The following is a 25,518-nucleotide window of genomic DNA, read 5'->3' as shown; positions in this document are numbered from 1 at the left end:
GGTTAGGCGGCAAAAGACAGAAAAACTGCTTATGCAAATAGCTGCCAGACACCGCTTGTGTGAGACAAGATAACCTGTGAGACAAGATAACCGCAATTGCTTACACAAACCAGATAGATACCGCTTGTGCAAGCAGAAGGGGTACTGATCAAAGACAACCACGAATGTAAAAATGTATAAAAAGGAACTGTTTGAACTGATCAGTACGGCAGTTGGCGGAGCGCAGACTCCCCTGCCGTCCAGCGCTGTCTTTGCTCATATTCTACTTGCTATAATTAATAAAATTATAATTGGATTATGATCCATTGTGGTCTCAATTTATAACACATGGTTGCCATTGCCCTTGGTGTGGGGGATTGCTTCCACCCTGTGAGTTAAGTGAGCCACTAATACCAACAAATACTTCCACCCTTGTATTCGAGGTAGCTCTGTTAAGTCTACCTGGAGGCTTTGTACTGCTAGCTCCTGTTCCCCAGCCACCTTTTTCTCATTACCTTTTTGTTCACTTTTTGACAAATCAGACATCGATCAACTAGTTGTTTAGCCTCCGTATATATTCCTATACACCCATATTGTCTAAGAAAATGATCACAAAGTGATTGCGTTCCCCAATGTATTTTCTGATGTATTAATGACAGAATTTCTCATGATCATGTTTTATTTAACATCTACCTTCCATCTGGTAAAGTCCATTTTCCTTCTGGATCTTTCCCCCCCCCCTTATTTTTAAGTATAACCTTCTCTTGTTCTGTGAAATTTGGGGCTAAATTCTCATAATCCCCCGTTGTTATTACCAGTAAAACTACTGATGATAATTCTGTAGCTGCTTCTCTGGCTACTTAATCTGCTAAATTATTCCCCCTTATTTCCATCGATGCTCCCCTCTGATGTCCTTTCGCATGCACAACTGCAATTTCTGTAGGGAGCTTCAGGGATTCTAAAACTTCTCTGATCAGCCGCTCGTGTACTAGCTCCTTCCCTTTTGTATTTATAAGCCCTCTTCCTTCCCATATTTTTCCAAATGTGTGGACCACTCCAAATGCATACTTCGAGTCTGTGTACACTGTCCCTTCCTTATCTCTCAAATATACCAATGTCTGTTTTAGGGCATAGAGTTCACAGGCTTGTGCTGGCCACCCAGCAGGTAATTTCCCCTTTTCAAACACTTCCATCTTCTGCCCCTCGACAATTGCATAACCCAATATTCTTTTCCCTTCTAGGCATCGAGAGGACCCATCAATAAATAGTTTTTCTCTATAGGGCAAAGGTTCATCTAACAGATCTTCTCTTATTTTCGTTTGATAATTTATAAAATCCAAACAGTGATGCTCTCATTCCTGAATATCCTCCCCGATTCTCCTCCCATAATTCTAGTAATTTAACCACTAGTTTTCCTTCATCCAGCACCACATCTATTCCTTATTGCACTTGTAAATCCCTACCTAGCAAATTACATCCTACCCCTGGCATTAACAACAGATCATTAACAGCATATTGATATTCCCCTTGTATTAACCCATTCTTTATAACTGGGACTGAAAACCCCTTCACCTTTAGCCCCTACAGCCCAAGTTGTTTCTTTTACATCTTCCTCCTGCGGTCTTAATTTCAAATTTATCAAGGGCTCTTCTGTTGGTATACCCCCCCCAGGAGGTAGAGCCCCTGACACCCCTAGTGATTACCACCCTCATCCTGTTGGGTTACTTCAAACACCAACAGGTCCCATATTTTCGGGTGGCATTCTTGTTTACAATGCCCCCCCCCCCCCTTCCCACAATAAAACATCCCCTTGTGATTTCCCTAGCCAGTGGTACCTCTTGGTTCCACCTTCCCTTTCATTCCCTTGCTTGTTTCAAATTTGTGATTTCCCTTCTGAGATTCCCTGTGTTTATTTCTAACAGCTTCTTGTGCAGTTATCATAATTTTAGCTTTAGTTTTAGCCTTTTCTTCATCCTTTCTAATATCTACTTTCTGTGCTTCTCTCAGGGGTTCATCCAGACTCTTATTATAATGACCTAGAGTCACTCATATCTCTCCTCCTCTCTTGTTCAGTCTGATTCCACTGCAGAGGGGTTACAGGGAGTTTCTTTTCCCCGGGTATCCCCTGCTGATTTTCTCTCTCCCATATCCACATTCCAGACGTTCTGATCATTTGTCTTTCTTCAGGAGAAAAAAAGATTCCCATCTCCGACAGCCCCACAGGGTCCTCTAATAACTTCCTAAATTCATTCTTATACGCCCTCACTTCTACATTAGTGAGCGGCACATCCACAAATCCCAATATTGTTTCCCTTTCCAAAATCCTTCCCTTCCACTTACAACGACTTTCACACTGTCTCCCAATCCTCCTTTAATTCCAAACATACAAATACACAGACCTAATAATTATCGCCTCTCGTCTTCTGAGTATTGCGTGTCCTTATAAGCCCTCTCCTGGACACTTTAAACCCTTCGACTTTCTCTTATTAGATGCACAATGCCACCTATACCCACAACATACACATTTTACTATACCCACGTCTGACAAAAGTTTTTCCCTGTAAAGAAATTACTGGGAACAGAGGCGCAAAGGAAATAGGACAGGATCAGCTGGCTGCTCCCAATCTAGTGCAGCTGGCTGTCTGAGGGGGTTACATACAGTTTTTAACAAATATAAACTATTTCCGCGCTCCAACCACTCATTCCTTTCACACAAATAATCACTGGGTTCTAATCCAAACTAACGGAGAAGGGATTCACTCCTCTGTCTCCGATTTATACAAAGATCAATGCTTTTTACAATATATACAAATACCTAAATACAGTTCATTAATTAGACAAACTCCAAAGTTTTCAAACAGAATTCAAAAGGAGAACAAAAGAAAGAAGAGAACAAAAGAGGAAGAAAAAAGACTACAATTTCAACAAACCCAAGGTGGTCGGTGACACTCCCATGAACCCCAACAACCACTCATCCAGTTTGCTGAGGTGGTCTCCGACACTCCCATGAACCCCAGGTCTTATTACCCCTTTTAATTAATTCCGTTCCCTGTGCGCACTACCTCAATTAATCCAGTTCCTTACTTGAGTTTTAAGTTGTGCGCCAGGCGTCCCTGCGCGTCTTACCAACAACTCATATACAATTTTTAAACATAACTTTCCATAGTCCAGGCGGTCCTTGTCTGCTCCTGTAGTGGACAGCTGGGAGTGGAGATCCTCCGAGAAAAGGCTCGGGGTGCACCTAGGACGTCCACCCTTCAGCAGTCCCGGCAGCCGAGCAGAGAAGGTCCCATCTGGGTCGCCAAACTGATTTACGGATGAAAGACTTCACAACTGAGGGTTGTAAAGCAGGTATGTTTATTCAGCGCCGGGCACATGGGGGATCGCTCCGCCACAACAAGCCTGTGCCCCCCCCCCCCCGCCCCTCCCGCCTTGCTTATGTTACGAAGTGTTGCATATTCATGAGGTGTCTATACATATTCACAACCTATCCCCGCCTACCCTCCCTTCTTATTATAATTAGGTCTCCTCCTCCTTGCGGCTGCACAGTGAGTTCCTTTGGTCCTGGGCAGGGGTCGTGAAGTGCTGGGCAGTGGTCGTGGGAGGAAGTATCTCCTCTTCCTCAGTGCTGAACTTTTCATCCTGAATACCTGCGCAGTCTCTGTCGCCTCCTGGACCCGGGCTAAACCGCAGAGCGGGTTTGTGCTGGTTGTGAGGTGATCTTTTGCTGATACACACTTACTTAAGGAAAGGAAAGGGGGCCCTGTTTTGAACAGGAAATAGAGGCAGAGCAATACAAGCAATGTATCTTGTCTCGTGCAAGCATAATACCAAATTTGGTTAATATCCCATTTCACCATGCGCAGAGAGGGCTGGTGAGCATCTCCAAGGGGGGAGACCCCACACGCTCCCTGGGCAGCCCGTGCCGCAGCTTGGCAAGCAAGAGGGGCACGTGCAAGCACAGGGGTTTCAAAATCCCAGAATGTAAACCTCCTGATGGATGCAGCGGTGTCCCGTTGGTCCTCTTGATTCTCGGTGTCTTGGTGGTGGGCATCCCCCACCCTCGCTTCTCATGATACCATTTTTACCCAGTCCGAGTCCCAAAATCTCTTCCCGGTTCTGAGACACTTCATGCTCCTGCAATATCAGAGTCTCCAGCCTCTGCAGCCTCCCTATGGATTTTTTCCCAATGACGTCTAAGATCAAAACTGCCAGTGGCTGCTGCAGCCAGAGGCTGGTCTGGAGGATAAAGATCAGGCTCCTGCTCAGGTTCTACTGGACGGGGATCTAATGGATCATCATCATTCGTGTTCTTCTCAGTTGACAGCGCAGGTGCTGTGGGCGCTGATACGGCTTTAGAACCTGTGTGCTTTTTAAGTATCTCAAAGATGTTCACCAGATGGATAACAGATCTTTAGCAAGAGCATTATTCTGAGTAGCTGAGTCCCATGGTTTAACCCCAGCTTGATCCCAGATATCCCAGTCAAAACCCAATGTGCTAGTTATATCGGGGCTAGTGGTTTTCATCCATTTAAGCATTAGCCTTAAATCAAATTCTTTGTATTTACAGTCATGCTTTTTCAAAAGCTGCTTAAGTCTCTAACACCGCCTCTTCAGCCTGAGATGGTTGGTTCCCCCTAGTTCCTGACTGCTCACCTGTCAGTTCAGGCGATTATGCCGTACGGACTTCTGCGGTGCTCCCCACCGGATCCTTGCGTTCAGTCAGGCTACGCCACTGGAGTCAAGTTCAGGCCCAGGAGCCGGTCGGTCCCTGTTCGGGCACCATTTGTGGCGTATTGAGGCACGGGCTCAGATCATGGGTGATGCTGAGATGCTTTATTTCAGGCTGCTTATATACCTTTCGTAAGTTACAGCGATTTTCCATCAAGTTACAGTATTTTCCTACCAGCTTAACAACGTCAGGTGGTTACGCGCTAATTACGCAGTCCTGGCAGTCTTCCTGCTTGCTTCTTTCACAGCAGCAGCCGAAAACATCAGTGTGCTCATCAGCATTTTTCTCATAACACAGCACTCTTCTAATTACCAAAGAGAAACATTAACTCTACTTTTCCCAGGGTCGACTTAGCAGGAGCCTCTCAGTACTTGTGTTCAGGCTGAGGTGCCTGCTCCAAGGCCTAGCCTGCATTTCCATTTTGTCTCCCCCAACACTAGAGCACCACCAGCCTTGCAAGCACAGGCACGTACCTTCCTGAAGATGAGGAAGTACGAGGAGATACTCCAGATTACCACACAATGGTTTCTTCATCCATTTACCTTGAAGAACATACTACAAGGCAAGTAACGCGTTTTTGAAGGACTCTCCACCATCCCTGCACACATTCATCATTCCCAAACATTCACCACTCTACCAGTTCTTTCTGCAATGTTTCCAGCCTGAAGGAACAGAATGCTAATTGGCCTGGTTAATTTTCTATGGTAGAACAGCAGGGCCATTCTTTCTTTATACCCACATACTGGTATTGATTTGATCTTTGATGCTAGCAGCATCTATCCTCTCATTTTAGGGCAGCGTTACACCACCAGAAGAGGCTGCCATCCGACCAGAAATGGAGGAGGATGCACTGTCAAGATAGCACTAAGCATGCATATTTAAATTAACCCCCAAAACAAGGCTGTGTTTATAAGCACAACGTTGTGGCGTCCAGAATTACTAGACAGTGCCTGAAAGAACTGCAACAACTACTGCAGTAATATGCCCAAAGTTACAGGCAGAGCCACATAAATTCATGGGTTTTTTGCTTGCAAATTCTTCACGGGTTTCTTGCAAAAGCCTGTCCCCCAAACTCCTAAACAACCAGAACCTTGCAGGCAATTGCAGGCACACAGAATTCCAGATATAACTTTAAGGTGCTAGCAACCCGATATATGCTCACCCTGCACTACACAAAACGACTTACGGGTAGCTCCCAAATGGACCGGTCCCCAAACACAGTTCCAAAAAGAATGCCTTTATTTTAGATGGTCCTTGTCCATCCCCACAGCGATCCGATCAAGGACAGGAGTCTCTCGGGAAAAAAATCACCGGGGTTACCCAAGAGAGTCCCAATCTCAACAGGTCCTGCAGTCGGGTGGAGAGGGTCCCACCTGGGTCGCCAGACTGAAACACAAAAATTCACTCAACAGTTGGAATCCAGTAAAACTGTTAAGCAGGTATTCTTTATCTGCAGCGCTGGGCAGCACTGGGGCTCGCTCCACCACAAGGGCTCCAACGGAAAGGTGCAATCACAGAGAACCTACGCTGTGAGGTTATACGTATTCAGCGGATTTCTGGGAACTAATCTGCACACACAGAAGATTTCCTAGAATTTATCTACACTGTCCGAGCACACGTGATAAAATTAGGGTTAGGGGCTTTTCCCCCTCTGGTGGTGGTTCATGGTCTTCCTTGCCCTGTCCAGTGATTGAACTTTGGTTTTCCTATGCCCAAATACAATTGTGGAGTTAGCTCATCTGTTCTTTGGCCCTGGGATGCTCCAAGATGGTCAGTTTTAACTAATTTGCCAGTGCTAATCTTGACACTGTCGTCTTGGGCCCTTGTTATCAGGGGTACTCAGGAAGCTTAATGAACCGTCTCAAGGTCTACTTCAATTTTTTCTCAGGGAGAAGTTGCATATTTCAAAACACCTTGTTATTAATTCTGCCTAGCAGTTGACTAAACTATGTGAGTGAAATGAAGAGAATAATACGAGTAGAAAATGCTGACCAACTAGGATGCTACTATAAACAAGCTCTTTGCTCCAAACAAGAGAAAAAGTTTTAGCTTTCCCTCAGAAGAGCCTGGTGGCAGCGCTCTTACCCAGGGCGTCTCCCGGGAGCACCCCGAGGATGCCCAATGGCCTCTGGGCACGATGCCACCAGCCCATCACAAATCCCTGGAGGTCGCTGTGGGGAGGTCCACACCCGCGACCGGGTCTGCGAGCCTCCCCTGCCTTTCTCTACGCGGGCGCCCACCGGAGCGTCCCCAGGCCCGGGGGCCCTGTGTGGGAGCAGCGCCTGGGGACGCGGCCCAGGGCGCTGGCGCCCAGAGCTGCCGACTGCACACAGGACCCAGCTCTGCAGAGCCCGCTGGCACCGGGCGCACGTGGGAGGCGCTGGCCCAGGCCGGCCGGGGGCTCGGTGAGGGGAGAGCCGGGGCTGCCCCGCGCCGGGCACAGCCCGTCCCAGCCGGTCCCCGGCGTGGGCGTCTCCATGGGCACCGCCAGGGCTTTGTGAGGCGGGGGCCGCATCACCCCCAGAGGCCACTGTGACATGGGCCACCCCCACCCCCCCGCAGGGTGACCATGAGGGTATTTAAGGAGCGAGAGCCCTGGGGTGCCCTCCCCCAGGAGAGCAGCTCCCTCAGGAGGTAGCGTCTCCCCTGGGTGCTCGTGTAAGGTCTTTGGCTAAGGTCGCCAAAGATGCCCACGGGTGAGGAGGCGAACGCCCGCTCCCGGCCCGCCAAGGGGCTGCCGAGCCTGCAGGAGAGGCGCCAGGTGAGGGACGGGGCAGGAGGGAGAGGCCGGGGGTGGGACGGGGCCGCACAGAGCTGCCTTGGTGCCAGGGCCAGCCTTGCCGGCGCTGTGGGGGCCGCTGTGCCAAGGCAGCCGCCTCCATCCCATGCCTCCTCCTCCTCCTCCTCCTGGTCACAGGTGGGCCTCAGGCAGCCACAGGCAGTGCCGCAGGGCAGCCAGAGCCAGGCCTTGTCCCTCCATGGGGACAGGCTGCCACTGCTCTCCTGCCCAGAGAGCTCGCAGGACACCGCAAGGCACCGTGCACAGGTAGGGAGATGGAGACGGGGCCGAACGCCTTCCCGACCCCAGGAGCTGCCGATGAGCAGGTGGGGTGTGCAGGAGGGGACCGGTGGGCCCAGACCCATAGCAAGCTGAGCGCCCTGTGCGCTGCTCCCGGGAGTCACCATGGGCTGCGGGGGGACCAGCCCTCACCCCAGCCGGCTCTGGGAGCAGGGCGGCAGCCGCCTGCGGGGCTGAGCACTGCCCAGGGGCTGGCAGGGAAGCAGAGCCGCAGGAGCTTTTCAGTGGTGGGAGTACGTGGGGGCGCAGGGGCAAGGGCCGTGCTCACACAGCCTTCTCTCCTCGGCTTCTCTTGCAGATGGATGTTCTGGCACACAGGGTGACCCTGCCCCGCAACAAGGTGGTGCAGGAGGAGACAGCTCGTTGTCCAAGCTTGCCACCTGTCCCCAGGAAGGCAGCGGCACCCGGGCACGCACCCACCGCAGCTCAGCCAGCAGGAGCTGTCAGCACCTGCCCCAGGCTGCCTCCTCTGCCAGCAGCACCCTCCACATCTCCTGTCAGCAGCAGGGAAACCACCAGCGGCACCGCAGCCAGTGGCCGGCGACAGCTCATCCCATCTTCTTGGGGCATCCGCCATGGCCAGGGCACAGCCGCAAGTGTGGAGAGCTGGAGGCCTGCCCCACACAGCTCCGCTGGCCGTGCTGCAGCTGCGAAGGGGATAGCCCAGGGCCTTGTGACTGAGGTCCTGGACAAGGTCTTCCTGGGGAGCCGGGGACCCAGCCAGCAGCCGGCAGCCCAGTGGAACTGGGCACACAGCGCGACTGAGGCGGCACCACCAAGAGCAGCCGAGGTCTGGGCGGCCAGCGGTGGCAAGGCCCCCTCAGCTTTGCCCGTGCCTGGTCCCCTTGCACATGGGGACACTGGTGCTGCAGGCAGGGCCCCTGCGCCAGCTTCCCTGGCCAGGAACGCAAGGCCAGGGCAGCTCCAGCAGCAGCAGGAAGGCGAGGAGCGGTGTTTCCCCCAGTCGGCACCAGGATGGCTCCTCAGTATCAGATCCAGGCAGGTGAGTGCCAAGGTCTGTGCCATGGCTCTGCAGGACACAGTCCAGCACCTCGTGAGGGAGGTTGTGGGCAAGGTTGCAACTGCCAAGCAGGGACCCGGCCAGCAGCCGGCTGAGCAAGGGCATGGCCATTTTGCATGGTTGAGGCAAGCTGGGCAGCAAGAACAATGGAAGTCTGGGCAGCCAAGGGCAGCAAGGCCCAAGGTTGGGGGGCCACTGAGGAGGACAAGCTGGGAGATAGATGTCAGCAACAAAGAGCTTGTCCCAAGGGGACGACATGGTAACCTGCATCAACCCCTTGGTCCCAGAGCTCTTCCAGGACCCCCATGCTGGCCCAGCAGCAGCACAGGCACAGAGGCAGCTGGTGACCTGCAGAGCATGTCCCCTGCCCCAGAGGGTCCCACGGACACTGAGCTGGGCAGCTTCACCCACCCAGTGCCTTGGCTCCAGCTCTACTTGTCCCATAGGCACCTGCTGCCTTCTCACATGCCCCAGCTGGCCAGCAACGACCATCCCTCCTCAGACAGTGTCTGGGGCTCTGCACAAAGCTTTTCTGCCCTGGCCAGAGCTCCCGTGAAAGATTGCCAGCGTGTGGCTTCATGGGGCTGGCCCCGGTCTTTCTTTCCCTCTCCTTCCATCTCTCTGCTGCCAAGCTAACAAACTTGTGCCAGCAAAGCAGGGAGCAGCCCTACTTCCAGGGTCTCCCAGCAGAGAGAACTCTCCGAGCACTGCCCGGGGGCTGGCAGGGGAGCCCAGCTGCAGGAGCTCTTCCAGTGGGGACATGGGGGGCACAGGGGCAAGGGCCGCACTCACGCAGCCTCTCTCCTTGGCTTCTCTTGCAGATGGACAGCCTGGCATTCAGGGTGACCCTGCCTCACAGCAGGGTAACAAGGAAGCAGACAGACCATCTTGAAATCTTGCTGCCTGTTTCCAGGAAGGCAGCGGCACCTGGGCATGCGCCCACTGCAGCTCATCCAGATGGAGCTGCCAGCACCTGCCCCACGCTGCCTCCTTTGCCAGCAGCACCCTCCACATCTTCTGCCAGCATCAGGGAAACCACCAGTGGCACCACAGCCAGTGGCCACCAACAGCTGGTCCCATCTTCTTGGGGCATCTGCCATGATCAGGGAACAGCCTGGAGCGTGGAGAGCTGGGGGCTTGCCCCAAGCAGGCCCGCTGCCCATGTCACAGCTCTGATGGAAGCAGCACGGTGTGTTGTAACTGAGGTCCTGAACAAGGCTCTCTATGCGATCCAGGGACCCAGCCAGCAGCCGGTGGCACAGCGGGACCATGCACAAGTCATGGGGGAGGCAGCAGCAGCAAGAACAGCTGAGGACAAGGGAGCCAACAGCGTCAAGAACCCCGCAGCTCAGCCCACGCCTGGTCCTCATGGAGGTGGGGGCACCGATGCATCTGACAGATCCCTTGTGCCAGCTTCTCCATGCAGGGACGTCGTGCCAAGGTGCCTGGGTCAAGCATCAGAGCATGATCTGGCAATGCCGGTGACGCGTATCAAGTGCTACATCAGTAGTAGGTTGCTGCCCATGCAGGACAGGGTTTTTGCGGTCTATCTGGCCATCCCTTCCGTCAGGACGGACCCTCTGGAGGAGCTGGAGAGGAGTGGCCCAGGCTGCAATGAGAACAGCCTAGCTCAGCTCAGGAAACCCACTCTGCAAGTGCCAGAGGACAAGCAAGGGGCCTTGGCTAAGAAGGAAGATCTCGGCAACGAAGAGATGTACCAAGAGTCGTCCTCCATTACCATCCGCAGCATCTGTATCAACCCTTTTATCCTGGAGCTCGTCCCCCTCCCAACTTGTCCCCAGGAGGGGCCTGGCAGGACCAGCATCATGGGCCCAGAGGCAGCAGGAGAGGCAGCTGGCAACCTGCAGGACGCATCTCCTGCCCCAGCGGGTCCCATGGACCCTCAGCCGGCAGCTTCTGCCCTGGCCAGAGCGCCCGAGGAAGAGGAGGACAATCCAAACCTGTCTCCCATGTCTGGAGCCCAGCAAGGAGAGGCCAGCGCAGCCCTTGACTCCCTGGCGGTGCACGAGGATGAAGTGGCTTCTTCATTCCCTCAGAACCCTCCGACAGACACTGCCACATCCCACCCGGCAGATGACAGAGGAGACGCAGCAGCATCTCCCCTGCCTCTGGAGCCAGGTGGGCAGCACTGCGCGCACGGGGGCTGGCCGTGCCGCGGCCCCCACTCCCTGGGGACAGCCCTTGGTGGCGGGGGGCAGGCAGGAGCTTGCCCGTCACCCGCCCAGCCCCTCACCTACAACTCTCCTTCCCCCGCAGGCATCGCTGCTCTCTCCACGCACGCCCGGCTCAGCGCCGACGGCCCTCCCTCCTCAGGAGGGCGCTCAGGGCTCTGCGCGGGGCGTTCTGCTGCTCCTGCATCGCGGGACAGCAGGAGCAGTAGCGCCCCGCTGCCAGCGCCCGGCGGGTCCCCGGAGATGGCCGTGGGCCCTGAGCCTGCGCAGGCCCCAGAGGGAGCAGCACGCGAGGGATGGGTGCATGGACGGCGCCCCAGGCATTCAGCTGCCCCGAGAACATCGTGCTGCCGGCCACCGCTCGGCCGTGGGTGCTTTCTGAGGCCAATAAAAGATGATCATTTTCCCCCAGTGCTCGTCTGCGCCTGGTCCCTCTCGGGAGAAGGGCGGGTGCAGGCAAGGCCCATGCCGGCAGGCAGAGCTGGAGAGCCCCAGTGCTCCCCCCAGGCTGGGCAGGGCCTGCGCCCTCGGCCTCTGCCCGGGCCTCCGGCGCTCCTGCTGCCGCCCAGCTGAGGCCTGAGCTGGCCTCGCTTCGCGGTGCCCGTGTTTTCAGCCCATCTCTGTCCTCGGGCTGTCCTGGCATTGGTTGGCCTGTTGGGCTTGTGTGTGTGGCAGGGATTTGGGGAGCAGGGGAGGGGGCTGCCGGAGCAGAGACTCCCCTGCAGCCTGCGGCGAGAGGGCGGGCTGGCCCCCTGCAGCCCATGGTCCGTTGCATCCAACTGGTAGACATAGACATGAGAAAGGCAAGGGGCTTTGGATGGAGACAGAGCAATGAGACCAGCGGCGGTGTGGAGAAAGTTTCTTCCCTGATGAGGAACGCTGTAGTGCAACCAGGCACCTGGCTCACAGACACGTGGAAGAAAAACATATGAATTCAAGTCGATGTTCCAGATGCACTGGGTCATTCTCTTCCAGGTCACAGCTGGGCAGATGCGGTATGCCTGAACTCAAGACTATTCATCGATTCAATCTGCTTTCTGGGAGACCACAAAACCCAGGCTGTTGTTCCAAGTATTTGTTAAAAATTAACTGCAAGTGGAAAAAAAAATCAAGTGGCCCAGTGGCAGATTTATTACAGTTTTAACAGGTAAAGGGAATGAATCTACTTTGTGAACCAAAATAGCAACAGGAAAGCATACTGAAGGATTTTTAATCAAATGACAAAATGGACACAGCATAAGCAGTATGTATTTATATAGAAATATATTGGTTACATTCTTCTTAAATAAAAAACATTCATTAGCAACAGCCAAAAGTATTTCTTTGTGGAAAGAGATTCATCTTCCTTCAGGGCAATTCTGGCTCTTTGTCAGGCAAGGCAAGCCCAACATGCCGAGGACCCAGGCTAAAGGAGGAAGAACGCAGCCGACTCAATATGAGTGATAAAGCATGGTTCAGTTTATTGATTTTCGTTACAGCCTTTTATAATCCTTCTACTAATTATGCCTACTAGTCACTAGCTGATTGGCTTAAGCTCTAAGGGTCGTATTCGCATGGTCCACCTACTTGCATTTAGCTTACAGCACAAGCTTCTCAGAACACTAAGTTTCTCATGCCACTATTTCTAATTCCTCTTGACTTGTTTTCGATACACAACAGTACCGTAACACAATGTTTCTCAGACCACCGTTATCATAACACTAGGTTTCTCAGACCACTATTCCCAATTCCCCTTAGCCTGTTTTCGACACACCACGGTACACAAGGCCGAAGCGTCCTTGACATTCCTCATGTATCAGCAGCTGCGAGCAGCTGCAGGCAAACCCTAGTGAGGCCCAGCATCAGCAGCTAGAGCAGGCTCTGATCATACAATTGCTCGGTGGGCTCAGGACCCTTGTCTCTGAGCCATTCTCCAACATTTACCCCTTCACTGGAAGAGGTTGCCCAGTGAAGTTGTGGCTGCCCCCTCCCTGGAAGTGTTCAAAGCCAGGTTGGACAAGGCCTTGAGCAACCTGGTCTGATGGAAGATGCCCCTGCCCATGGGAGGGGGTTGGAACTAGACAGTCTTTAATTTCCCTTCCAACCATTTTATGATTCTATGTTTCTCTGAAATGGAGGATGTCAGGGGCATAAAGACAAGGTCTTGTTTTGACACCAGTCAAGTTTCCCATTGTCATCTTGGTTATGTCTTCTGTCTGTTGTAGAAACGGCTCCAAGAAAATGACTGAACCCCAGAGGAGGTGCTCGGATTTGCAGCCTGGAGAAAGGGCTTATTCCCCACCGGCACTGTCCTACGCCCGTTCCTTCCTCAGTCAGTGGGCGGCCGGCAGCGAGCAGGTGGGTTCTGTGGGACCACAGGGTCTGCCTTGCCTGACCAAGGCAGCTCTGGGGAGGTGGCCAGGGCACCAGATGGAAGTGGACTTATTTCTGGGTCTCTTTTCCCTCCCACAAGCTGCAGCTTTCTTCGCAGTTGCAGCACCGCTCCCTCTCCAAGCACCCCACTTAGATCTGTCCATTTTCTCCACCTTTGGCCCTTCTGCCTTTGCAGCCCTCCAGGAGAGCCTTTGGAGGCCCTTGGCTGTTCCCTCCCACAGCTCCTGGGGCTTCCTCCCAGTGCTGCCTCTGCCCAGGAGGAGCTCAGAGAGACTTTCCAGAGACTCGGGCAGCTCTGCTGGCTGGCCCCCCTGCCCAAAGGTCCCTCGAGAAAGAGTTTTAACCCGTGTTCCGCTTTTGGGATCACCTTGCAAAACCAGCACTCATTGGGAACGAGCAGTCAGAAAAGCCAAAGCCAGAGTTAAAAAAACTTGTTGCCCTTGCATGTGTAATTTACGGGGTGTTTCCTTCCTTCTCTGTAGGATTTGAGGCAGTTGGTGGAAATAGCCAGTACTACAAGTTTTTGGTATGGGGTTTTGAAAGCTGTGGGCTTGCATGTGCCCACCTTGCATTCTCTTAAAGTTCCAGTTCTAGTCACTGGAACGGAAATGGTCTGCATGAGCCAGCACCGAGCGGGACTGCAACAGGCTGGACGGCCGGGCCGAGGGTGCTGCTCAGTGGCACCGGGCGTAGTTGGAGGCCAGGAACCAGCGGTGGCATCCAGCGGTCAGGGCTGGGCCCAGGACTCTTTGCCACCTTCCTTAATTCATGGGCCGGGTGGCGGGCTGGAGCAGGGCTCGGCCCGGGTGAGTGCCCCCCCCGGGGGCTCTCCCGGCCAGCCTCACGGAGCCTGCGCTGCTGGGAAATGGCTGCCGAGAAGAGGACGCAGCCACCAACGCCGTCCCCCTCGGGCGGCCAGCGCCAGCAGGAAGCTGCAGCCCGCGGAGAGCCCAGGCCCGAGCGGGACCCTGGCAGGAGCTGCGGCCCCTGGAGAGGAGCCCAGGCAGCAGCAGGTTCTCTGGCCGCAGCTGGGGCCTGCGGGGCCCAGGCGGGAGCAGGGAAACGGCCTGAGGAGGAAGGGGCGGCAGAGACGAGGCGCCCGCAGCCCCGTGCCCCGTCCCGCTGCGGCGCTCGCTCGAGGGGGAGAGGCGGCCGAGGAGCCGGGCAGGGAGGAGCGCGGCTGAGCCCGGGCACAGCGGCGCTGGGGAAGCGGCTGCCGGCGGGGTTTGTTCCCGCTCCCTTTCTGAGGGACGGACAAACCGCCCCGAGCCCGGCCCGCTCAGGCCCCGCGCGCTGGGGAGGGGCGCGGGGCGGCGCTGGGAGGAGGGGCCCGGGCTGCCCTGCCCGGCAACAGCCACGCCATTGGCCACGGCTGAGCCAATGGGCGGGGCCGGAGGCGGCCCGGCAGTCCCGGCCGGCCGGGGGCGGGGCCTGAGGAGCAGCGCGGGGGCGGGGCCGCCCTCCCCAGCCGCTCCCCGTGGGCCCCAGGGGAGCGCTGGGTCGGGCCGGGCCTGGCCAGAGCGGGCCGGGGCCGTTTGCCTTCGCCCGCCCTCGCTGGCTGCCGGGCGCAGCCGGGCCGGGCTCCTCCCGCTGTCCCCCAAACCGGGAATGAACCCCCTGAGCCCAGGGGAGCCCCCAGAGGCAGGCATTCTCTGTGCCCCAGCGCGGGGGGGGGGTCCCTGCGCCCCGCGGGCATGCCCCGGGACAGAAGCCCGGGCTCTGGGTGCCTGCAAGGCAGGAATAGTCCCGGCTTTTCCGAGAAGCCTCCACCTCTCCGCCGGTCTGCTACGTTTACCTGTGAGAAACAAGCTCACGTCTAGCAAAAACATGTTTTATTGGGGACAGAGTCAGCGGAGCAAAGAACACAGCGCTGGGGGCAATGGGGCACCCCCTGCCCCAACAGGGGATTATTTTCATAGAGCAACCAGGAGATATCATTAGTTGAGCGAAAATGGCGGGTTTTCACCTCTTCACACCTGCAGAGCTCCTTTTTCTGGGGGGGGGGGGGGGGGGGGGGGGGGGGGGGGGGGGGGGGGGGGGGCGGGGGAGGGGCGCGGGGACGCACGAAGTCAGGTCTCTCTCCATCAGGAGTTCTTCGCTTAACCCTTTTCTGCTGGCTTCCATTCCTCCCCAGCCCCCCCCCCCCAAGTTCCCCTTACATGACACCTAACCACAGACCACCCCATCCTCCTCCTTGCCCAACTCCCCACCATGCCCAACCACATGCCTAACTTGTGACCAAAAAAGCCTTGCTTGACTGTTATAATTTTAGCAACACTAATTTTAATAACAGCTTTAGCCTGACTCAATAAAAGTAATTGTTTAATTACTTTTAGCAAAAGCAGAATAATTCCGTTATTTATCACAAACCACCCTGATTTACGGATGAAAGACTTCACACTAAGGGTTGTAAAGCAGGTATGTTTATTCGGCGCCGGGCACATGGGAATCGCTCCGCCACAACAAGCCTGCGCCCCCCACCGCTCCCGCCTTACTTATATGTTACAAAGTGTTGCATATTCATGAGACGCTTATACATATTCACAACCTATCCCCGCCTACCCTCCCTTCTTATTATAATTAGGTCTCCTCCTCCTTGCGGCTGCGCAGTGAGTTCCTTTGGTCCTGGGCAGGGGTCGTGAAGGGCTGGGTGGTGGTCGTGGGAGGAAGTATCTCCTCTTCCTCACTGCTGAACTTTTCATCCTGAATTCCTGCGCAGTCTCTGTCGCCTCCTGGACCCGGGCTAAACCGCAGAGCTGGTTTGTGCTGGTTGTGGGGTAATCTTCTGCTGACACCCACTTACTTAGGGGTGGAGGGGAGGCTTTGTACTAAACAGGAGATAGCGGCTGAGCAATACAAACATAGCAATATCTATCTCGTGCAAGCATAATACCAATTTTGGTTAATATCCCATTTCAATCAGCACTGCCATCTTTGCCTACCTGAAGCCCCTCCATCTCCTCCCCATCTCTGGACCTGGTGGTGTCAGTTCTGTACTCGGTGGTGCCTCCAGCAGTGAACCCCCTCATCTACAGCATGAGGAACCAGGAGATGAAGGCGCACTGAAGAAGCTGATTCACTCAGCTGACTCTCAACAGGGATAAGCCGCCCGTGTCTCTTCAGAAGTCATTTCTAATTCTTATCTGAAACCTTCTGTGCAGTAAGCATTTTATTTGTGAAACTCTTGTTTGTTCCTAAAATGTCTGTATCCACTCCTCTTCCTCAGAGACATGAACCAGCTCTCTGACAGAGGATTTGTGCATGTGTCTGGTAGGACAGTACAGCTGGCCTTCCTAGTCACATATCTGTAATAAAACAATTTTTCAGTGCCGATATCTGGAGGTGGTCTCTTCCTCCCAAGCTGAGGTCAGGAACAGGCTGAAGGAATTGCCCCTCTGAGCGTGCTGCTGCTGGGGTTCTCCAGGGGTTCAGGGCAGGAGGGCATGGGGGGATGTGTTAGGGAATAGGCCTGTGCTGCCCCTTCACGTGGGGTGCCCAGTGCAATGGCAATGATGGCTGATCCATGGGGATCTCCCTGGGACCATCTCCCCGTGGCTTTCAGCCACCACTGCCCTGCAGAGCAGCACCGCCAGCTCAGGGCCGTGCCTGAGGTGACATCCCGCGACAAGAGCAGACCTATTTCTGGAGGCACCAGTTTGGGCAGCTTTTCTCTCGCTGGCACAGCAGGAGCTGCCTGGGGATCCCCCAGTGCAGGAGTCTTGTGCTGGGGAGAGGGACGGGCACAGAGGGGCTGCCAGCACTGGGCAATCAGGATCTCTTGGAGAGAAGAGCAGCAGAGAGAGGGAGACGCTGGCCTGCGTCTGCTCATGGCATGGCTGGCCCCAGCCCTGGGGCTGATGGGGAGGCTGAGAGCCCTCTGTGCCCCAGGAGCTGCTGTGACCTTCTGAGGGGCTGGGGCTGTGGGGTGAGTCCAGAGCTCTGCAGCACCCTGCGCTGGGCAATGCCCTGGGGCCAGCCAAGACTGGGATGTTGTACTGGGCTGGGATGGTCTGGGGAGAGTGTGGTGGGCATGGGGAGTGCTGGGGAGGTGCTGGGCTGGTGTGGAAAGTGCCTTGGAGAGAAAAACACCAGTGTACATCTTATTTGTGTGAAGATGCAGGGTGAGCACTCACACCAGGGGATTTGTGGTGCGGAGCCAGGTCTCATGACAGGGATCAAAGATATGAAGGCAGAGGAGAGAGGGTGCCACTTTGTGCTCTTGGTGGCATGGCCAGACTGGAAAGGTGGCCCAGGACATTCATCACCCCCAGCCTATCTAGCTGGTCATTTACAGCACTGGCTGCTCACCCAGGTTTATGGGTGAGCGTTGCTGCTAAACCATCTCCATCCTCCTGCTGGTCTCAGTGCCTGTATGGGGGGACCAGCCAGCCCTGCCCGGCCTCTCTCCTGGTGCAGACCCTGGCAGACTGAAGAGAAGGGAGGTCTGTGAATGCCCACATGGGACACAGCTGGGGCTGGGAGAGTGTTGGATACTGAGGGAGCCTGCAAATAGTATGTTATGAGGTTATGTCTTGCTGGATCTACGGGGGGGACAATGAACTGATTGCTCTCACTGGCATCATAATGGGGAAAACTTACCCTGACAACAAGTAGGCTGGGGGTGTTTAAGAAGCTGGGAGGGGACACAACTGGGACAGCTGACCTCAGCTGACCAAAGGATGGTCCATACTGTATGACAGTGTGCTCAGTAATAAAAATACAGGTAAAGCATAAGGGAAGATATTTGTAGTGACAGAGCTTGTCTTCCCAAATAACCTCTGTGCATGATGAAGCCCTGTTTTCCTGGAGATGGCTGAACACCTGCCTGCCTGTGAGAAGTAGTGAATGAATTTCTTTATTGTGCTTGACACTTGTACACAGCTTTGTTTTATTTATTAAACTGTCTTTACCTCAACCCATGAGTTTTCTCACTTTCACCCTTCCAATTTTCTCCCCCCCCACTGGGGAGGAGTGAGTGAGTGGCTGTGTGAGCCTAAGCAGTCTACTGTGATTAGTCCACAACATCTCAGCCTCTCTAGATCTCCCTGGATGGCAACTCTGCACTCCAGCATATTGACCCTTACTTCCACAATTCAGTGGCATCTTCAATCTTAGTGAGAGTGCACTCTTTCAGTTCTTCCATGTCCTTGGTAAGGATGTTTGCCAGGACAGATCCCAGGGTGAACACTTGCAGTACTCCATGTGTTACTGATCTGCCTGCAGAGAAAAATTCATTCACCATGAACTTCTGAACCCCACCATCAAACCAGCCATCCAGACTGTAATGTCCTTACTTGGGCATCTGGCCAGGCCCAAAGAGTGGTGGTGAATGGAGTTCAATCAAGCTGGTGGCCGGTCACAAGTGCTGTTCCCCAGGGATCAGTATTGGGGCCAGCTCTCATTAATATCTTTATCAGTGATCTGGATGAGGGGATCAAGTCCACCATCAGTAAGTTTGCAGACAACACAAAGTTGTGCTGGAGTGTTGATGTGCTGCAATCTAGGAAGGCTCTACAGATGGGTCTGGACAGGCTGGAGTGATGGGAAAGGCCGATTTTATGAGATTAAAGAAGGCTCATTGTCAGATCCTGCACTCTGGGCACATCCACCCCATGCAAGGCTACAGGCTTATGCAAGAGTTGCTGAAAAGGTGCCCATCAGAAAAGGACCTGGGGATGTTGGTTAACAATTGGTTTAAAATGAGACAACAGAGTGCCCAGGTGGTCAAGAAAACCAATAGCATCCTGCCTTATATTAGAATTTCTGTGGCCAGCAGGATTAGGGCAGTGATCATCCCTCTGTATTGGGCACTGTGAGGCTGCACCTTGAATAGTGGGATCAGTTTTGGGCCCCTCATTACAAGAAAGACATTGAGGTGCTGCTGCGTGTCCGCAGAAGCATATTGAAGGTGCTGAAGTCCTATGAGGAGCAGCTGTGAGAACTGGGGCGTTTAGCCTAGAGAAAAGGAGGCTCAGGAGAGACCTTATCGCTCTCTAGAACTACCTGAAAGGAGGTTGTAGTGAGGTCTGGGTCAGTTTCTTTTCCCATGTAACAAGTGAAAGGACAGGAGGAAATGGCCTCAAGTTGATTCAGGGCAAGTATAGATTGGATATGAGGAAACATTTCTTCACTTGAAGAGTTTTCAAATGTTGGAACAGGCTGCCCAGGAAAGTGGTTGAGTCACCATCCTGGAGGTATTTCAAAGACATGTAGATGTGGCACAGAGGGACCACATTTAGTGGTGGGCTTGGCAATGTGATAATGGCTGGATATGATGAACTGAAGTGTGTTTTTGTACCTAAATGATTCTATGATTCTGTGACTGCCAGGGAAGATGGGGAGTGAGGCATGGCCTGTTTAATGTGGCTCACATACATGGAGCTCCTCTATGGGACACTTCAGGTTGGTGCTTGTCATAAAATCACAGAATCACAGAATGGTTTGGATTGGAAGGGACCTTTGCAGATCATCTGGTTTCCAACTCCCTGTCTTGATGATTAATTTCTATCAGTTTGTTTGTTTATTTGTTTTTGGGTTTTTTGTTTTTTTTTTTTTTTTTTTTTTTTTTCTGATTCTTCAGTGTTTTTCAGAGTGGTCACAGAAAAATAGCAAGTACACCAAAAGAGATGCTGTGTGAATTACCAGTGAAAATCAGGTGAGCTACCCCCATGCCTGTGACTCCCTGGCAAGGAGTCTGTCCTGAGAAGGGGATCCAGCCTCTGCCACTCTCTGGAGAGGGAAATCAACAGTGCCCATGGCTCCTGGGGACACAAAAGGAGACTTTTACAAGAGCAGCCTTCATGTGAACTGCTTTGGAAGGGCGACTTGAGGATGGCTTACATTGCAAATACTGATTGAATTGACATTGACCACCATGTCTACAACACAAGCAGAGTGCTACCTTGCACTAATTTACACTTGGTCAGGTTAATTCTCTTTCTTCTTTCCTTCTTTCCTTCTTCTCTTCCTTTCTTCTTTCTCTTTCTTTCTTTCTTTCTTTCTTTCTTCTTTCTTTCTTTCTTTTCTTCTTCTTCTTTCTTTCTTCTTTCTTTCTTTCTTTCTTTCTTTTCTTTCTTTTCTTTCTTTCTTCTTTCTTTCTTTTTTCTTTCTTCTTTCTTTCTTTCTTTCTTTCTTTCTTTCTTTCTTTCTTTCTTCTTTCTTTCTTTCTTTCTTTCTTCTTCTTTTTTTCTTTTTTCTTTCTTTCTTTCTTTCTTTCTTTCTTTCTTCTTTCTTTCTTCTTTCTTTCTTTTCTTTCTTCTTCTTCTTTCTTTCTCTTTTTCTTTCTTTCTTTTTTCTTTCTTTCTTCTTTCTCTTTCTTTCTTCTTTCTTTCTTTCTTTCTTCTTCTTCTTTCTTTCTTTCTTCTTCTTTCTCTTTCTTTCTTTCTTTCTTTCTTCTTTCTTTCTTTCTTCTTCTTTCTTTCTTCTTTCTTTCTTTCTTTTTTTCTTTCTTTCTTTCTTCTTTCTTCTTTCTTCTTTTTTTTTCTTCTTTCTTTCTTTCTTCTTTCTTTCTTTCTTTCTTCTCTTCTTTCTTTCTTTCTTTCTTTCTTTCTTCTTTCTTTCTTCTTTCTTTCTTTCTTTCTTCTTTCTTTCTCTTTCTTTCTTTCTTTCTTTCTTTCTTCTTCTTTCTTTCTCTTTTTCTTTCTTCTTTCTTCTTCTTCTTTCTTTCTTTGCTTTCTTTCTTTCTTTCTTCTGCTTCTTCTTTTTCTTTCTTTCTTTCTTGCTTTTTTCTTTCTTCTTTCTTTCTTTCTTCTGCTTCTTCTTGCTTCTTTCTTGCTTCTTTCTTGCTTCTTTCTTGCTTTCTTCTCTTTTTGCTTTTTCTCTTTCTTGCTTTCTTGCTTGCTTTCTTGCTGCTTTCTTGCTTTCTTGCTTTCTTGCTTGCTTTCTTGCTTGCTTTCTTGCTTTCTTGCTTGCTTTTCTTGCTTTTGCTTGCTTTCTTGCTTTCTTTCTTGCTTTCTTCTTCTTTCTTGCTTTTTTCTTGCTTTCTTGCTTTCTTTCTTGCTTTCTTTCTTGCTTTCTTGCTTTCTTTCTTGCTTTCTTGCTTTCTTTCTTGCTTTCTTTCTTGCTTTCTTGCTTTCTTTCTTGCTTTCTTGCTTTCTTTCTTGCTTTCTTGCTTTCTTGCTTTCTTGCTTGCTTTCTTGCTTTCTTTCCTTTTCTTCCTTTATTTCCTTTCTTTCTTGCTTGCTTGCTTTCTTGCTTTCTTGCTTTTTCTTTCTCCCTTTCTCCCTTTCTCCCTTTCTCCTTTTCTCTCTTTCTCTCTGCTTGCTTGCTTGCTTCTTCCTGTCTTAATTTCTTTCTTGCTTTCTTCTCCCTTTCTTTCTTTCTTTCTCCCTTTCTCCCTTTCTTGCTTTCTTGCTTTCTATTTTGCTTTTTTTCTTTTTTTCTTGCTTTCTTGTTTTTTCCTTGCTTTCTTTCTTGCTTTCTTTCTTGCTTTCTTTAGTGAACATATGGACAGATTCAAAATATGCTTTTGGAGTAGTCCATGTCCATGGAGCTCTATGGAAAGAACGAGGACTATTGTCCTCCCAGGGGGCAAATATTAAGCATCAAAAGGATATCTTACAATTGTTACTGGTGGTTCAAGAACTGGCCCAAATAGCAATCATGCACTGTAAAGTACATCAATCCAGAAATACAATAGTAGCAGAAGGAAATAGATTGGCAGACCCAGCTGCTAAGAATGCAGCTCAACAATGAGGGTTACAAATGGCAGTAATTCCTACTCGAACTGTAATTGTCCCTAAGGAACCACCAACACATTCAAAAGAAGATGAGAAATTAGCTCAATTCCTAAGTGCAGAGAAAATCCAGAGGGATGGTGGACAACCTCTGAAGGTCAGGTGGTTGTGCCCCCATTAATTATGAGGGCAATACTAACAGGTAAAACATCAGGAATGCCTTTGGGGTGTAGAAGCCCTGGTGACATTCCTGAAGAGGCACATAGTAGCAGGAAGAATGTTAGAAATGGCTAAATCAGTTGCTGCAAACTGCAAACTATGTTTAAAGAATTATCCGGTGGTACAAAAAAGGGTTCAAATGGGTAAATCAAAAACAGGAGTAGAACCTGGTGACTATTGGCAGATTGATTTTACAGAATTACCCAAATGCAAAGTTTATCAGTATGTTATCTCTAGGATTGACACTTTTTTATGGATGGCCGGAAGCCCTTCCCAGTCACACAAATCAAGCTAAAGAAACAGTTAAGTGGCTTTTATAAGAAATAACCCCAAAATTTGGGGTGCCCATTGGAATATCGTCAGATAGGAATCGGCATTTTATAGGAACTGTGGTTCGGGACATGAGCAAAGCTCTAGGGATGACCTGGGTCTTGCATGCTCCCTGGAGACCACAATCCAGTGGAAAAGTAGAAAGAATTAATTAGACTTTAAAGAGACAAATTAGCAAAAGAAGTCAAGAGGCTAACTTGAAATGGCCTCGAGCACTCCCACTGGCATTACTGCATATTAGAATACAACTGAGGAGTGAGTTGTCAGCCAGCCCCTAAGAATTACTTTATGGAAAACCATAAGAGACGCTGAAACCCAATCCAAATATGCATGTAACAAGAAAACAAGTGTATAATTACTGGCTTTCCTTTGGAAAAACTTTAGTTAGACTCTGGAGGGTGGTGGTGTGGAATCCTGTGCAAGAATTCCAACCTGGGGACTATATCTAATCTATATTACCTACATCCCAGCAAAACCCTGGACAACCTCCAGCCCACATTCCGTGCTATTTCTAGCATGCTCAGGTCTCACACTATCCGTCCATCCTCATTAACCATCATCCTCCTTCCCCTCCTTTGATTTGAACACAGATATCAACCCCTTAGTCCATGGACCACCCCTGTGAAGCGTCCACAGAATGTCCACTGAGTTCTTTTAGTCCATGACCTGGGTTCTCTCTGTTCTGGTGGTCACTCGGGACAGTGTTGCTCTGCTTGCTCACCCTGACCCATGAGCTCGCAGAGGCCCATCACTTGTCCCAAGGCAGAGCTCCAGCCATTCCCGCCACTGGCTCTGTCGTAAAGGGTGACTGCCCCTCCTTGCCTTACAGGCCTGTCCGTCCCTGCCTGCGCTCCTGTTGTGTGCTATCTCACACCCACGCTGCTCTCCACATGAGCCTGTAGCCCACTGGAACTAATTCCTCCTTCTGCACGCCCCGCACATCAGTGCACTGGCACTTCAGAGAGGTGCCCGGCAGCACTGATTTCCCAGAAAGGATGTCACAGGACCATCAAATCACAGTAAAGTTGAGGTTTGGAGGGACAGGACTGGACCCAGTATTGACCCCTGTAGTGCCCCACTGGTGACCGGCCTCCATCGAGACCTGATGCCACTGACCACCATTCTCTGGGCTTGGCCATTCAGCCAGGTTTCAACCACCTCACTGTCTGCTTCTCCAGCCTCTGCTTCACCAGCTCATCGATGAGGATTCTCTGGGAGACACTGCCAAAAGCCTCCCTGAAGTCCAGGTGGACAATTTGTACTCCTCTACCAAGCCAGTCAGTCACTGGAGAAGTTTATCAGGTTATCAGATAGGAAGGACATTTCCTTTTGTTGGCTGTGCCTGGGGCCTCTGTGTATATGTTGGGGTCTGGCACTTGGAGGGCCGTGATGTTGTGCAATTTTCCACCCCGTACAGATTTGGCCAGCTCAAACCCAGGGGACATATGAGGGAAATGCTACAAATGCTTTCTTTGCTTGATAGCAAGGAAACACTAGTGGGCTCTATGTAACCTCTTCAACCTCCATTGCTCTCAGCTCTGTTTAGATGCAATGGAGACATTAAATGTCTTAATAGAAATATGTCTTGGAAACAGTTTCTCCATTCAAAATATAAAGAAGAAATGTGTTTTAGAAATGGATGTATAAGTCTATATTTTTGAAGAGGGAATGAAAGAGTCATGGGCTTGTTGGTGTATTCAGGTGTTTCTGAAGTTCCCCCCATTACGTTGTCCATGAGAGCAATCAGTTCATCGTCCCCCCCATAGCCCTGGCAGGACATAACCTCATAAGGCACATTTTGCAGACTCCCCCATTATCCAACCCTTTCCATACCCCAGCTGTGTCCCATGTGGGGACCGCCCTTCTCTTCAGTCTGCCAGGGTCTGCACCAGGAGAGAGGCCGGGCAGGGCTGGCTGGTCCCCCCATACAGGCACTGAGACCAGCAGGGGATGGAGATGGTTTAGCAGCAACGCTCACCCATAAACCTGGGTGAGCAGCCAGTGCTGGAAATGACCAGCGAGATAGGCTGGGGGGTGCTGCAGAGCTCTGGGCACTCACCCCACAGCCACAGCCCCTCGGAAGGTCACAGCAGCTCCTGGGGCACAGAGGGCTCTCAGCCTCCCCATCAGCCCCAGGGCTGGGGCCAGCCATGCCATGAGCAGCGCAGGCCAGCGTCTCCCTCTCTCTGCTGCTCTTCTCTCCAAGATTGCCCAGTGCTGGCAGCCCCTCTGTGCCCGTCCCTCTCCCCAGCACAAGACTCCTGCACTGGGGGCTCCCCAGGCAGCTCCTGCTGTGCCAGCGAGAAAAGCTGCCCAAACTGTGCCTCCAGAAATAGGTCTGCTCTTGTCGCGGGATGTCACCTCAGGCACGGCCCTGAGCTGGCGGTGCTGCTCTGCAGGGCAGTGGTGGCTGAAAGCCACGGGGAGATGGTCCCAGGGAGATCCCCATGGATCAGCCATCATTGCCATTGCACTGGGCACCCCCACGTGAAGGGGCAGCACAGGCCTATTCCCTAACACATCCCCCCATGCCCTCCTGCCCTGAACCCCTGGAGAACCCCAGCACAGCAGCATGCTCAGAGGGGCAATTCCTTCATCCTGTTCCTGACCTCAGCTTTGGAAGAACAGACCAACCTCCAGACACTGACACTGAAAAAATCCTCTTTTATTATGGATATATTTGGATATATGGAGGCCAGCTGTACTGTCCTATTAAATACACGCACAAAGGGCTCTGGGTCAGAGGCTGGCTCATGTCTCTGAGGAAGAAGAGTGGATGCAGACTTTTTGGAACAAATAAGATTGTCACAAATAAAATGCTTACTGCACAGAAAGATTCAGAGATAAATTAGAAATTACTTTTGAAGAGACATGGGCAGCTTATTCCTACTGAGAGACAACTGAATGAATCAGCTTCT

The 25,518-nt window shown here is 51.9% G+C and overlaps 1 protein-coding gene across 1 annotated transcript; it reads left to right on the top strand.

The window, feature by feature from the left end:
- The first annotated feature begins 7,360 nt into the window (after positions 1 to 7,360).
- Positions 7,361 to 13,240, top strand: LOC116961747 (mucin-1-like). Its single transcript, XM_042793540.1, has 4 exons — positions 7,361 to 7,757; positions 8,089 to 8,793; positions 9,633 to 10,950; positions 13,208 to 13,240. The coding sequence occupies exons 1-4, from the start codon at positions 7,398 to 7,400 to the stop codon at positions 13,225 to 13,227; spliced, it is 2,403 nt and encodes an 800-aa protein (XP_042649474.1). The 5' UTR covers positions 7,361 to 7,397; the 3' UTR covers positions 13,228 to 13,240.
- Positions 13,241 to 25,518: the final 12,278 nt, after the last annotated feature.

The sequence above is a fragment of the Tyto alba genome, unplaced genomic scaffold (genome assembly GCF_018691265.1).
Source record: "Tyto alba isolate M040663 unplaced genomic scaffold, T.alba_DEE_v4.0 Super-Scaffold_20, whole genome shotgun sequence".
NCBI classification, from domain to species: Eukaryota; Metazoa; Chordata; class Aves; order Strigiformes; family Tytonidae; genus Tyto; species Tyto alba.
This window is presented reverse-complemented; position numbering and strand designations above follow the sequence as displayed.